General features: G+C 43.3%; 1 protein-coding gene across 3 annotated transcripts in view; it reads left to right on the top strand.

Moving 5' to 3' along the window:
* Window positions 1-14,627, top strand: part of P4HA2 (prolyl 4-hydroxylase subunit alpha 2) — a 56,799-nt gene that overhangs the window by 29,793 nt on the left and 12,379 nt on the right. For all 3 annotated transcript variants that reach the window (XM_034778891.1, XM_034778892.1, XM_034778893.1), the window contains exons 9-12: window positions 2,492-2,668; window positions 6,928-6,998; window positions 11,014-11,113; window positions 12,974-13,027. In XM_034778891.1, coding sequence (XP_034634782.1) covers window positions 2,492-2,668; window positions 6,928-6,998; window positions 11,014-11,113; window positions 12,974-13,027 — 402 coding nt within the window. The remainder of the gene's footprint in view (window positions 1-2,491; window positions 2,669-6,927; window positions 6,999-11,013; window positions 11,114-12,973; window positions 13,028-14,627) is intronic.

Genomic DNA, 14,627 nt, shown 5'->3' with positions numbered 1-14,627 from the left:
GGGTCTGTTTTCAAAAATCATCCCTTTCTATTCAGAAATATTCTGGGGGAAAATTAATAAAGGAATAGAAAATGTCTGCCTGGGAGGGGAAAGATGTAGTCGGTAAATTGAATCACCCATAGTGGTTGTGGTAGAATTTAGGTGACTCACTGGAATCTCTTTACCATGATATTATTGGAGTTTCTCTAACTCTGCATTTGGGATTCAGAATAGTGGGAACTCTGTGATTATCCCTAAGTGGTATCGGCTGGTGAATGTTGACCTGTTAATGGTGGCCTTTATATAGAAACAGAATCCATTAACTTACTAGCTGTTCCATCTCGTGTCGGCCCCTGAGTAAATGGAAGTCATTATTCTTTTTTAAATTACTATTATTTAAGCAATCTGCATAGTATCAATTTTTAAAAAATTCTCCTCTTTCCCTATCCCCATCATTCTCCCATAGACTAGCCCAGATGTTTACTTTTCTCTGCCGGTAGATGGTGAAAGGAACATAGTTTTGATGACTCTGCTTCTGCTGTACATAGGAAGCCTGTAGGCTGTGGTTTCTTGTCCCCCTTAGGTAGTGACAGCCCTTTCTGACTGAGCTGGGTTTCTGTATGTATAAGTAGGCTCACTGATGCAGGGCTTAGGTTCTTCCTAATGTGGAGTCATTTAGATATTGCACTTGGAAGAGTTGAGAGCGTGTTTCTTAATTAAGTCCACACTGGAACTTCCAGCTGTTTAACAACTAAGCATTCAGAAGTCATAATATAAACCTACATAGAAAAAAGTGCTCTCCACTGCTCATTCACAGGGTGTTGCAAACGATTGTCCTTCCAGTGTGTCCGGTCAGCCATTCTGAACACTCATTGTAGCTGGGTGTGCTAGAAGCTTTTTTTCTATCAAGAGTCTATCATGCTTTAACTATTGTTGAAATCAGTTGTTTCTATGGGGCAAGCATTTTAATCGCCATTATAGAGGGCAGAAGAGGAGTAGTCTCTGATACCTGTCTTCCAACGTGGCTGTAATTCCTAGGTTGGACACTGCTTTGGGGTCTTCTAGACTTTTCTTTTCTTTAAAAAGAACAGGAGTACTTGTGGCACCTTAGAGACTAACAAATTTATTTGAGCATAAGCTTTCGTGGGCTTTTGATGATGCGCTGGAGAAGTTAATAACAGAACACCACTAGCTGTCACCTTCAGCCCCCAACTAAATCTCTCCAGCGCATCATCAAAGATCTACAACCTATCCTGAAAGATGATCCCTCACTCTCACAAACCTTGGGAAACAGACCTGTCCTTGCTTACAGACAACCCCCCAACCTGAAGCAAATACTCACCAGCAACCACACACCACAGAACAAAAACACAAACCCAGGAACCTATCCTTGCAACAAAACCCGATGCCAATTCTATCCACATATCTATTCAAGTGACACCATCATAGGACCTAATCACATCAGCCACGCCATCAGGGGTTCATTCACCCACACATCTACCAATGTGATATATGCCATCATGTGCCAGCAATGCCCCTCTGCCATGTACATTGGCCAAACCGGACAGTCTCTAACGCAAAAGAATAAATGGACACAAATCTGACATCAGGAATCATAACATTCGAAGACCAGTAGGAGAACACTTCAACCTCTCTGGTCACTCAGTAACAGACTTAAAGGTGGCAATTTTGCAACAGAAAAGCTTCAAAAACAGACTTCAACGGGAAACTGCTGAACTTGAATTAATATGCAAACTAGATACCATCAACTTAGGCTTAAATAGAGACTGGGAATGGCTGAGCCATTACACACATTGAATCTGTTTTCCCAAGTTAAGTATCCTCCCACCTTCTTGTCAAACAGTCTGAAATGGGCTATCTTGATTATCACTACAAAAGTTTTTTTTCTCCTGCTGATAACAACTCATCTTATTTAATTAGCCTCTTAGATTTGGTAAGGTAACTCCCACCTTTTCATGTTCTCTGTATGTATATATATCTCCTACTGTATGTTCCATTCTATGCATCCGATGAAGTGGGCTGTAGCCCACGAAAGCTTATGCTCAAATAAATTTGTTAGTCTCTAAGGTGCCACAAGTACTCCTGTTCTTTTTGCGGATACAGACTAACACGGCTGCTACTCTGAAACCTTTCTTTTCTTTGTTTCAGCAGTCTTGCTGCAAAGCCTTACATATAAAATACAGAATTCTAGCCAGTTGGCTACTTGCTTTGTCATTTGGTTTCCATAACCAGTAATTTATTATGATTTATAGAGGGTAGAATGTCACAGCTGTTACTTGGTAACATAGGGGAGAAAAGACTATTCGCTACTCTTTACTCACAGAAGATTGTAAAATAACAATCTGGGCCTTTACATTTTCTAAGCCAGATAGTGTGGACCTTCAGTTTCCCAATATCTTCGGTTACACAGTATAGAGGACACTTTGGTTTTGGTCTTAAACATTTAAAGAAAACAAATATGTGTGTGTGTGTTTGGGGACTTATATTTCAGACACCTCGGCGACAGAAGAGGCTGTTCTGCAGGTACCACAATGGAAACAGAAATCCCCATCTGCTCATAGCTCCCTTTAAGGAAGAAGATGAATGGGACAGCCCCCATATTGTCCGATACTATGATGTCATGTCTGATGAAGAAATAGAGAAAATTAAGGAGCTGGCTAAACCAAAAGTAGGTGTCCCCTCTTCTACTGTTTCCATCTCACCAGTGTTTGCTGTTTCAGCCCTTTATCTCTAACAAGGAAAACTGAGCAAGTGGATTCAAAATGTCTAATTTCACATCCTGGACTATACAGTGCAGCTAAACTATGTGCGATGAACTTAAGGGTAAAACTTTCAAAAGCAACCTAAGTGATTTAGGAGCCTAAGGCCCAGATTTGTAAAGGTTTTTAGGCGTTGCTTTGCTCAGTGTTGCGGGGGCCTAAGTTTCGTTTTCAAAAGGGACTCATAAAGAGCCTTAAGTCCCATTAATTTTCAATGGAGACTTAGGCCCCTAAATCACTTTTTGAATATGATGCTTTTGAAGATTTTACTCTAGGGCATATCAAACATATATGATAACGTTGCTTCGGTTGTTAAACGCTTCCTCTTTTGTTTCTTTGGAGGTATATTTTTATTGGGTTTATTTGATGGTTTGTTTGTTTTTTGGTTGTAAAAGCAATGTTTTCCACCCTAAAACAAAGTATGTTAACCAGGATCTCAGTCTGATCTAGGCTGTTTCCATTGATGAATGGAGCTGCAGTGTTCTTCTGAAGTTATTGGTACAGAATTATTGCATTGCATAAAATATAACAAATAGAGCATGCTTTTGTGTGCTCAACAACAGCTTACAGTCCTGAATGCTGGAACCTGTTATGAAAGAGGAGTATTGGTCAAGGTGAGGGCTTGACCTCCTTCATTTCCAAAGGTGCTTTAGGATCTCTAACTTCTACTTGGACAGCTGGGAAGAAGAGGGCTTGGTTCTTCAGCACCCCCTTCTCTGCCCTTAGGTGCATATCAAATGCAGTGCCAGCGTTGATTATGGGCTCAAGTCTTGGTGTGGTGCCTTTTTATCCAGACACTTTTAAGTTGTAGTGACACCATATATCATAAACGATGATATACTGTGTTGTACAGCTAATATGAACCTAACGTTTCTTTAGCCTTCCGGTGCTGCAATTGTCTTCCTTTACTTGCTAAACTGCAAAAGGGAAAATAATGGCAGTTCAAGACCAATTATAGATGTTAAGCTTGATTCATTCTGCTTTGCAAAGTCTGGCAAGACACTAAAATTAAAAGCATTTATATTGATTGTTATATAATGAATTATTCATGTTAATCGTTTCTTCTAGCTATTGCTGTAAACTATGCAATTAAAATACCAGTCAGGATAACCTTTCTGCATGTATTTCTGAATGAAATATTTTAAGATATAATTGGAAATGGAGTGAGAAATCGATACCTTTTAGGAACATGAATTATATTTAGTAAGTTTCTGAAGCTAGATTTCTGTGTGTATCAGCCAAGTGCCATGGCAGAAAATGTTATTTCTCTTTGAAGACTCGCACCTCCATTAACTTAAATCTTTTTCCTGATGCTTCACCATGACGACATGCTGTAAAACTGTCCTTGAGACTTCAAAAGCTTCAGATAAAACGAAAATTCAAACTAGCCTCTACCACTGGAAGTTTTTTCTAGTCTGGCAAAGCAAATGGGCTATAAATATAATAAGACAATAATTAACAATTGACTTAACTTAGTGTTTGCGCTGTTCAGGATTTCATTTATGAAATCACTTCTAGGTCTCTCTCACCAATTTTACATCAGTGTAGCTCCATTAACTTCAGTGAAACTACTCCCCATTCCTCACCAGTATATGTGAGATCAGGATCAGGCCCAGTGTGTGTACGTAAATGTAATCATATTAGATGAGTTTATAAATATTCCCGCATAGTTGTTCACAAACTTAATTTTTCAATATTTGTCTCAAACCTAACTGCTGGACTTACTTTGAAACCCATGGTGTTATGCCCAGTAGGGTGGAAAATATAACATTATGATGGGATAATTCCTAAATAAAATTATTGTAATTTCAGCCAGGAAACTTTATTCAGTAATCATTAAAGTTTTACAGGCAGAGCTCTGTGAGGTAGTGTGTTACTGTCTTGGATTTGGAAAGGTTGGGAGCTCCCATGTTATCCCTATCCCTAATATTCTAGAATATCTCCTCAAGAAATCTCTCCTCCCAGTTCCAAACATTATCTGCAGGTTTAAATGTTCCAAGACTTTGTCTTTGAAGAAAAGCAACATGCGTGTTTGAGACGGGATAGCTGTTCAGAGTGACGAGGTGTTTTTCACGCTCAATTTGCAAAATACAGTCATTTTTTAGTCAAATGTTAAAATTGCCTTCTAAACTAAATGAATCTGTTCCTAACGCTCAGCTGTGAACCACTGGAAGCATCAATAAAACTGTTAATTGTACAGGCCAGGATTGCACTGGGACAGGTGTAGCATGGAAGCATATAGAATGTAATCTTAAATTTTCATAAGGGCTTCTTCATAATACAGATGTATCAGATTAGACAAAGGTGCATCATAGAGAGGAATGTATAGAGCCTTACTGAACTCAGATTTATAATGCACAGTCAGGCTGGGTTCTAGGAAAAGCTGTGCCGTTGAAATACTGAAGAAGCAGCCTGTGGTGGGGCTGGAGAGAGAGAAAACTGAAAGTGAACTGAGACTTCTGCTTGAAAAGAAAAGCTGTTGTGCTGTTAAGTAGGAAAGAATGAAATTTATAGTAGAGCAGAATTTTAATAAAGATTCTTTAAAGCCCAGAAATCATATATTGCACACATTGTTTGTGTATTGGTTTAGGAATGAAATCTGGGGTGTTTTTGTTTTGTTTTTAATCCGCTATTATTAATTATATGTTGTTGTCAGGTCTACTGTGAGCTGAATAAACAGTTTAAAGTCAAGAAGACAAGCTTTTACAGAGAAATGGAGTATTCTAGCACCACACAAATGAGATACCAATTAATAAGTTTGTAGCCAGGCTTCTCTTCTTGTTCAGGTCAACTGGTGACCATAGAAAGAAACCATATGGGGAACCCAAAGGAAATGGAGGGTAATGAGGAGTTTGGCAAGCTAAATTATATTACAGAAAGCAACACTTCATTGTCCAAATAAAGAAAAACATTGTCAGCCTGACTTCCCTGCTGTGAATTATGGAGCAGGATTCTGGAACAAAATACCAAATTAGTCAGAATTATGGGGAAAATTGTGCCAAGAACTGCGGGTAGAGACAAGAAACCTAACAAGCAGATTGGAAGGGAAACAGGAGAATGACGCATTTGGGGAAATATGAAGGAAAATGTGATTATGGATTGGAAAAAGATACAAACGTGTAGAAAGATTGTGATTGAATGGGGGGGTGACATGTAAGTAAGTGGGTTTGGCACTCTTCATCTTCAAAATGATGTAACTTGTTCATCCCAACAGCATCCCTGTAGTGTAGGCAAAAATGATGCATCTTACAGATGGAGAAACTGAGGCACAGTGAAGTGAAGTGACTTGCCCAAGGTCACACAATAAGACCATGTTAGAGCTGTGATTAGAACTCAGGAGTTCAGTGTTCATTCTGCTAGGCCACAGTGCGGAACATTCTCACCTGATCCAACAGCAGATACATCCCCAGCTGGGAACTCTTGTTCCCAGCACTTGTGCCTAGTAAACCCAACACTAAGCGAAATAAGAGCTGGAAATGAGCCTGTGCACTTCCAGCGAGGCAATATCCATCAAGGACACAGGTTGAGGACTTCCTTGCTCTGATGAGCATGCTCCCTTGTGATGTCAGTGAGCCGGATCTTGTGAATTCCTCAGCTGCCTGCACTGTAATGCCTAACCTACTTCATAACAAAGTCATTGTTTTTCTCACCTGCTCCTTGAGAATACTGAATGCAATTCTTGGGATCTATCCCAGCCCACCTTTCCAATAGTCCGGCTGAATCCATAGACTATCCAAGAGTTAACTTTCTTTCTTCTCTGTCAGTAAGGATGCAAACTTCATGGGTCATTAATTTTCTGTTCTTTCTTCTTGCTGATATTGACCCAAGCCATACTCCAGACAACAGGACTTTCCAAACCTATTCGTCAAGCAACGTCAAATTATAGCTTTAATGGATACCATGGTTTATGCAGCCCCTTAGCCAGATTCTAATCAGGAGGATGACCGCTCTATCCCAGACACTTTGCATCATAGACTGTTCTAGTGTGAAATCAGAATAAGCTCCAGATTGGAGCTAAGAATTTCACCCAGAAATATATCTAATCCAGGAATTCGGAGTCTGGCAGTTGGGGAGGGAAATAGACAATTGGTAGAATTTTGAAACAGTTTTTTTTTTTTTAACTATTTATTCTTTGATCATTTTGTCCCTGGCATTTCTTTTGACACAGTTGGCACGAGCCACAGTACGTGACCCCAAAACAGGTGTCCTCACAGTGGCCAACTACAGGGTATCAAAAAGGTAAGATGACTGTGAAAGAGCTTGCATCCTACTGTTTTGTCTTCGAACTCCACTCACCCTGAAGGCAGTTCTGTAGCTGTCACTAGTCCATATGCTCTTCTTAACATTCTTCCCTTGTCTGCCTGCTTTAATTGACAATGTAGAATGAAGAATGCTATCTATCTGATTAGATCGCTTTAATTGCATGTACTGTGTTTTATACTACATCTAAGATTAGGCAGTGAGTTTTATGGCCTTTAATTAATGCTTTTTGTTTTTGTATTCTGGAGGTTGAATGTGTGCAAATTCTGGTGCTTTACGAGACTCATATAGACAAGAGTCTCTGTTACTTTAAATAGCAATAACACTAATATTAACTCTAAAGATACTTTACTTTAATTCTGAACTTAAGGATTTATGAATCCTTATGTTAATGTACAATTTAGAATAATATAATAGAAATTTAATATGCAGGATTTTTGTGTGTGGAGCATCTGTCCAGCTTTACTGATCTAAAAACACAAATATTTTTGTCCCTTTCCTTTTGGCGACAAGAAGACCTGTACCAAATGGTTTTCAAACAAAACTCAAAATATACAGTTTGGAATATCGAGCCGTATTATAATACTTTGCACATAAAGTCTCACAACACCTTGCTGACATTGAAAATTGTTATAACAGTTATGCCTCTAGAAAGGTTAAACTTTCATAGATTAATATATTTTTAAGATCAAAAGGGTCCATGTGGTCATCTGATCTGATCTTTTGCATAAGCCAGGCTATAGAACTTCCCTGAATTAATTACTTCTTTAAGTCCAATACCTGTAGTTGAACTAGAGCAGCGGTTCTCAAACTGTGGATGGTGACCCCATTTTAATGGGGTCACCAGGGCTGGCTTAGACTTGCTGGGGCCCAGGGCCGAAGCCGAAGGCAAAGCCCGAGCTCCACCGCCCAGGGCTGAAGCCAAAGCCCAAGGACTTCAAACGTGGATGGCAGGGCTCAACTTATAGGTCCCCTGCCTGGGGCTGAAGCGCTTGGGCTTTAACCCCCCTTCCCGCCAAAGGCACTGGGGCTTTGGCTTTGCCCCCCACCTAGGGCAGAGGGGCTTGGGCAGGCTCAGGCTTCAGTCCCCACTTCTGGGGTCGTGTAGTAATTTTTATTGTCAGAAGGGGGTCGCGGTGCAATGAAGTTTGAGAACCCCTGAACGAGAGCATATCTTTTTAGAAAAACTTCTAATGGTGAATAGAGAGGTTTGGAGACTATACAATGTAACCACGTCAACACCCTTTTAAATCCCTCCATTGCCTTCACTCTCCTGTATCAAGTTTGAGGGTCTACACTTAGGGTGACCAGATGTCCTGATTTTATAGGGACAGTCACGATTTTTGGGCCCCCTCTCCACACCCGTGCCTCCTGACAGGCCCCCCGCCCAGAACTCCTGACTCATCCAACCCTGCCCCCCAGCTCCTTGTCCCCTGACCACCCCCTCCAGAGACCCCCCACCCTAGCTGCTCCCCCAGGACCCTCCTTGCTCCCTGTCCCCTGACTGCCCTGACCCCTATCCACCTCCTGCCCCCTGACAGACCCCAGGATTCCCATGCCCCATCCAACCCCCCCTGCTCCCTGACTGCCCCCTCCAGAGACCCCCCCGTCCTTAACCCTTCCCCCCCGGGATCCCACTCCCCTATCCAATCCTCCCTGTTCCCTGACTGCCCCCACCCCTTATCCAACCCCCCCCCCCAGCCCCCTTAACATGAGGCTTCTAGCAACATGTTTGGCTCTGCGCAGAGCCAGACATGCTGCCCAGTGGGAGTGGGCTGCCCCGCCCCTCAGAATGCTGCACGCGTGGCGGCATGGCTCCGGATGAGTGGGGAGCGTATCTGCCTCCGCGCAGAGCCAAACACTGCCCCGCGGGAGCACGCAGCCCCAGCACCTAGAGTGCTGCGCGCGGCGGCATGGCTCCAGGGGAGCGGGAGAGGCCGACAACTTGCTGTGCTCGGCCCGGCGCTCCGGCCTGGGCACACCCTGTGTGCACACCTATGCATATTATATTTCCTTTTTAAGGTTAATCAGTCCTGTTCCTCCCTCGTCAAGTTCCTGCAGAGCATTTGCTCAGTTTCTGGATGAGTATTAGGCACTAATCTGTGCTACACTAAGGCTGGTTGCTGCCGGAGTAAGCCAGTAGATTGTAAACGTGATGGGGAAGGGCAGGAAAATCTTCCAGCATTTCAAGGCAAGATTTCCATTGACTTCAGTGGGCTTTATGTCAGGTCCAGCGAGTCCAGTTGCTTCTCTCTATTGCATCAGTTCACATGTTAAGTTCATCTTCTCAAGGAAAAGGACGTTTGTTATTTCCCGTTCCCTTCCCCCAATATCAGGAGGGCCAGGACTGTGGGTTTCCTCAGGCTTAAAGGCTGGTTGTGCTACGTTTCAACTGCAGCATGCACATTTTCAACCTCCTAGTCTTCTGATTATTACCTCTACCCTACTTCCTTGCATGATGTTTTCCACCTCCTTTGCTGGCTGTGTTTTCATTTTTCTTGTTCAGGAAAATCAGACCTATATAGAGAGTATCCAGCATCCTGCAACACTGTCACACAGCATCTTCTGAGGGAAAGTCTTTTTTGAAATCCAAAAATCAATCAGATTTTGCACCTAGACAACCAGAAACATGCACCTAGATTTCCAGTGCTAAATCTCAAGGTGGAAATGTTCCCTGGAAGTTTTGCTTAAAGGCCGAGATCACAAACTGAGTCGTGCTAAAAACAGAATATAGTGATTTGATAAGGGGAGGAGGGAATCACGGTGATGTCTCCATCTTGTGTTATCTTGGGCAGGGATATCTGATGGACAGGGCAGTCTGTGGTTGCAGGACAGGTTTTAACAGAAGGCACTTTTTTTTTTTTTTTTTAAACTATTGAGTAGAATGGGTTCCTGTTATCTAGAGGTTGGCAGAATAACTGCACATTTCAGGAACAGCAGACATGTTTATGTGCTTAACACAACAAAGGTTTGCATAGCAGCCAGGTCAGTACAGCTTCAGCTGATGGTGATGGGTTGCACTGGCCCAAAAAATACATGTGCTTGTCTTTACCGTCTGTACCCTATGGTTGCAGTCTCTTCAGTGTATATGAGAGTAACATTTTTCAAAACAAACCAACTTCGTCAGCATCACAAGCCTGCAAAACTGCATTCTCCCAAGTTTGTGGGTTGTTGTTTTTTTTAGATGATCACAAGATCTGTAGCTGGTTCCTCATTACAGCTAACTCCATAACTGCCACGGTGGTTCTGGATGCACCATAAAAACCGATCAGAATCTTTGAAATCACTCTAGCTCTTGAAAAGCTGCAAATCGCTCAGCTTTTTCACCTATCAAGATTTTATATAGGGAGCACTTTTGCCACTGATTTGCTTAAGCCACATAAGCTGGCGTTGCTCCAGCTTTTCAGAAGTTACTGCCTTTGACTGTTCTTTGCATATATGCTCTGTCACACTTTTCAACAAATAAATAGTGTCAGCAAGTGGCCAGCACCTCAGACAATGAAGCCTAAAATGTCTCAAATTGGGGAACTAACCTCAGAGAAAATGAGAAAGTTTTGGCTTACGTGTGTGAATAAGAATGTTGATGGCCCTTTGTTAGGCGTGGAAGCTCTTTACTGTATTCTCACCTTCTAGTTTCGAGAAAGAGCACCCACTTTTTGCAGTTTTTATTAGTAAAATTTTTACTATATCTGTGCAAAAACCAAAACCAAAGCTTTCACACCTGCTTCTGCTGTCTGTGAACGAAACTAAATTTGAAGTACTTCGCAGGTGGCAAAACCTTGCAGAAACCACCAAAGGTTCTGGTATAGAGTCACATGTGGTAAAGCTGTGTCTGGCAGAGTGAAGGAGTATGCAGTGTAGTGGGAGCCGCGTTGGTCCCAGGATATTAGAAAGACAAGGTGGGTGAGGTAAAATAATGAAGTAGGGCTGTTGTGAGTCTAACATTGGATTTCTCATTTATTTTTTGCTCTTTTCCCCTCGCCTCCGTACCCAGTTCATGGTTGGAGGAACACGATGACCCTGTTGTTGCCAGAGTGAATCACCGAATGCAGCATATCACGGGATTAACAGTAAAAACAGCTGAACTATTGCAGGTTGGTTCTGATATTTCTTACCTGGGTTAACATCGCAATGTTCTGTAAGCAGCTTCCACGCGCGCCAGCCAGTCGGGTGGGTCAGGATTTGGCCTTACATGGAAGTGAGTATAGGAAGGGGATATTTTCCCAACCATCTCACTCAACAGCTATCAGAAGGCCTAAGCAATTCAGAGCACATTCCCATGGTGTAGGTGGGCAGGGACCCCATGAGAGTGTCAGTGTAGGCATTCCACTTCCTGCTACAGAGCCGTGCAATGGGGCAGTTTGTTCTCCCTGTGGATAGCAAACGTGGAAGGACAGAGGGCAGCCAAGGAATAAGACGTGGAGCCAGAGAATCTGCATCACTGGTAATCCATTAGCCAGTACTGCCATTTAGAGGGAGGTGCAGCAGCCCCACCCCAAGGGGAGGATTCTTTTTCTTAGTTCAGCAGCGATGTAGGTCCATTGAAAGCAGTGGTTCCCAAACTAGGGGCGCAGCTTGTTCAGAGTAAGGCCCTGGCGGGCCGGGCCGGTTTGCTTACCTGCCGTGTCCGCAAGTTCGGCCAATCGCAGCTCCCAGTGGCCGCGGTTCGCCGCTCCAGACCCGCCTCGGCTCGCACCGCTTCCTGCAGCTCCCACTGGCCGAGAACGGCAAACCACAGCCACTGGGAGCAGCGATCAGCCGAACCTGCGGATGCGGCAGGTAAACAAACTGGCACGGCCTGCCAGGGGCTTACCCTGAACAAGCTGCTCCCCTAGTTTGGAAACCACTGATTTAAAGAGTTCTCTGTACTTGGGCTTTGGGCAGGGATCCAAGATTTGGCCAAAATAAAAAGTCTTTAAGTGAAGATTCCTGGTTGGGAGGAAAATAACGTCCTTATTGCTGTTGCCTTTAGGACCCTCTAGAGAAGGCTATGAAGACTGTGAGCCCTGCTCCAGCCCTTTTGTACTATTCTGATGATACAGAGGGAATGTGAATTGTCTGCATCTTGTGCCTAGGGAATGGCCCTGCAGTAAGGGGTTCCATAAGTGGCACAGAGCTGCCAGAACAGCTCTACCTCCCCCTTGTAGACTGCAGTTTTGGAGGAGTGTCAGAACATGGCTGGAGCACTGCTGCTCTCTGGCTATTCTCAGGTGCCAGATAGCCGCTTAGTGGCTGTGGCAGCTGGGTAGAGTATAGAACAGCCCTGAGGCTGCACTAAATCATGTCAGGAGGCAAAGGGCGGTTTAAATCCACCTTTGGTACTCCCTGTCCCTCTACAGGTCCATGAATGAAACTGGCCATGCACCTTCTAAAGCCAGGCTCTCTAGATGGAGCTTTAACAGACTCTCAACCTCTGTGGATCAGGCACATAGAGGAGCACGTAATACACCCTGGCCAGTATATGTGTTATATTGAAGTGGAAAGAGGTGGTGGACAAGCATGTGAAAAATCATTGTTTCTATTCTTTCATTTGTTAGCCTCTTGCTATAATAGTCAAACATTCTAACAGAACATTGCCACAGGACCAGCACTTCCAGCTTTATTATTTTTTTTAAATAGTTTCTGCTTAATATTTTAAAATAGTTTCTGAATTATCCAGCAAGAGAAGACGGTTATAGTGACCACATTCAATTAATTAGATATCCCTTCAATGTAATAAACATTTTTCCCTCTTACACTTTGTATTTATTTATGTATTCATGTGTTTATTTTGGGATAGAAAAAGGGTGGATTAAACATAACATGTGACAACATCAGAGTGCAATGCAGTCCTGTCAAGAGCCACGTCCTCTACATGTGGATATGGTTTGGATCTTTGCCTTCAAGAAGAAAATATTTGTCCTCCCAACTATCTAATTTGCAATTAAATGTGTTTGTTTCCCCCCACAACCTAGGTTGCTAATTATGGAATGGGAGGACAGTATGAACCACATTTTGATTTCTCAAGGGTAAGATCACAGTGTCAAATTCATTCTACATTAATGCTAAATGCAAATAGTACTTTAAAATAAGGTTCATTTTGAGAGATGATATAATGTTTGTTTTCATGAAAAATGATTTTAATATTAACCTAGGGCCTGACCATGCAAGGTGGCCAGTGACCTCTGCTCCTGTTCGCTTGGGTATTTAACAGCTTGCAGGAGGTATTTGGAAACTTGCAGGATTGGGTCTCTGAGTACCAGGCAGAAAGAGACAGTAGGAGTCCACGAGTGCCACCTAAACACAGTCAATGACCATGCCAACCCTACTGGGGAGCTATGGGTCACTGTCCTTTTTGGATGTATTCCATTTATAACTGCTTGGTTTAAACCAATGTTTTGTTAGTGTGTTACGGTTAAATCCGAATTCAGATTTTGGTCCTGTATTTGGACCCACTAGCATGGACTCCCTGCACCCATCAGAATCCCACTGATTTTATGAGCACATAGTTCCACAGTAATGTTTCTGAATACAGGATCGGGGCGTTCGTCAGCATTAAAACAAAACTTTAACACTGACGGCTCATGTTCATTACCAAACTTTTACTGCTCATAAACAAGTTTTGGCTTGTTAGCTTTACTGAACATCACTTTCCTGTTAACTTGGAGTCTGTGTAATCTCTTGATGCAAATAAATACATTTATATTCTCTTCAAAGACTTTGAACTAAAGGAGGTTGATAGAATCTCAATAAAGAACGCAAATTATCCATCAAATTGGCCAGCATAATCTTTACTCTTGGATTAGGCACTAAGGCCTTGTCTACACTACGAGAGTAGTTCGATTTTACTTAAATCGAATATTTGGAATCGATATTGCAAAGTCGAACGTGTGTGTCCACACTAAGGACAGTAATTCGACTTTGTGAGTCCACACTAACGGGGAAAGCGTCGACATTGGAAGCGGTGCACTGTGGGCAGCTATCCCACAGTTCCCGCAGTCCCCGCTGCCCATTGGAATTCTGGGTCGAGCCACCAATGCCTTCTGGGTAAAAAAATGTGTCGAGGGTGCTTTTGGGTAACTGTCGTCATCCATCCATCACTCACTCCCGCCCTCCCTCCCTCCCTGAAAGCGCCGGCGGGAAATCATTTCGCGCACTTTTCAAGTCATTGACAGCGCGGACGCCACAGCACTGTGAGCATGGAGCCCGCTGCAACCATCGCTGCAGTTGTGGCCGCTCTCAACGCCTCGCAGCTTATCATACAGGTTGCCCTGAGGCAGATGCAGAAAAGTCAGGCGAGGAGGCTACGTCAACGCGGTGATGGCCTGAAGTGTGAGAGTAGCACAGACCTCTCAGAAAGCAGGGGACCCAGCGCCGAGGACATCACGGTGGCAATGGGTCATGTTGATGCCGTGGAACGGCGATTCTGGGCACGGGAAACAAGCACTGAGTGGTGGGACCGCATAGTGCTGCAGGTCTGGGATGAATCACAGTGGCTGCGAAACTTCCGCATGCGGAAGGGAACTTTCCTTGAACTTTGTGAGTTGCTGTCCCCTGCCCTGAAGCGCAATGACACCCGGATGCGACCAGCCCTGACTGTCCATAAGCGAGTGGCCATAGCCCTCTGGA

This window comes from Trachemys scripta, chromosome 8, assembly GCF_013100865.1.
Source record: "Trachemys scripta elegans isolate TJP31775 chromosome 8, CAS_Tse_1.0, whole genome shotgun sequence".
NCBI lineage: Eukaryota > Metazoa > Chordata > Testudines > Emydidae > Trachemys > Trachemys scripta.
This window is presented reverse-complemented; position numbering and strand designations above follow the sequence as displayed.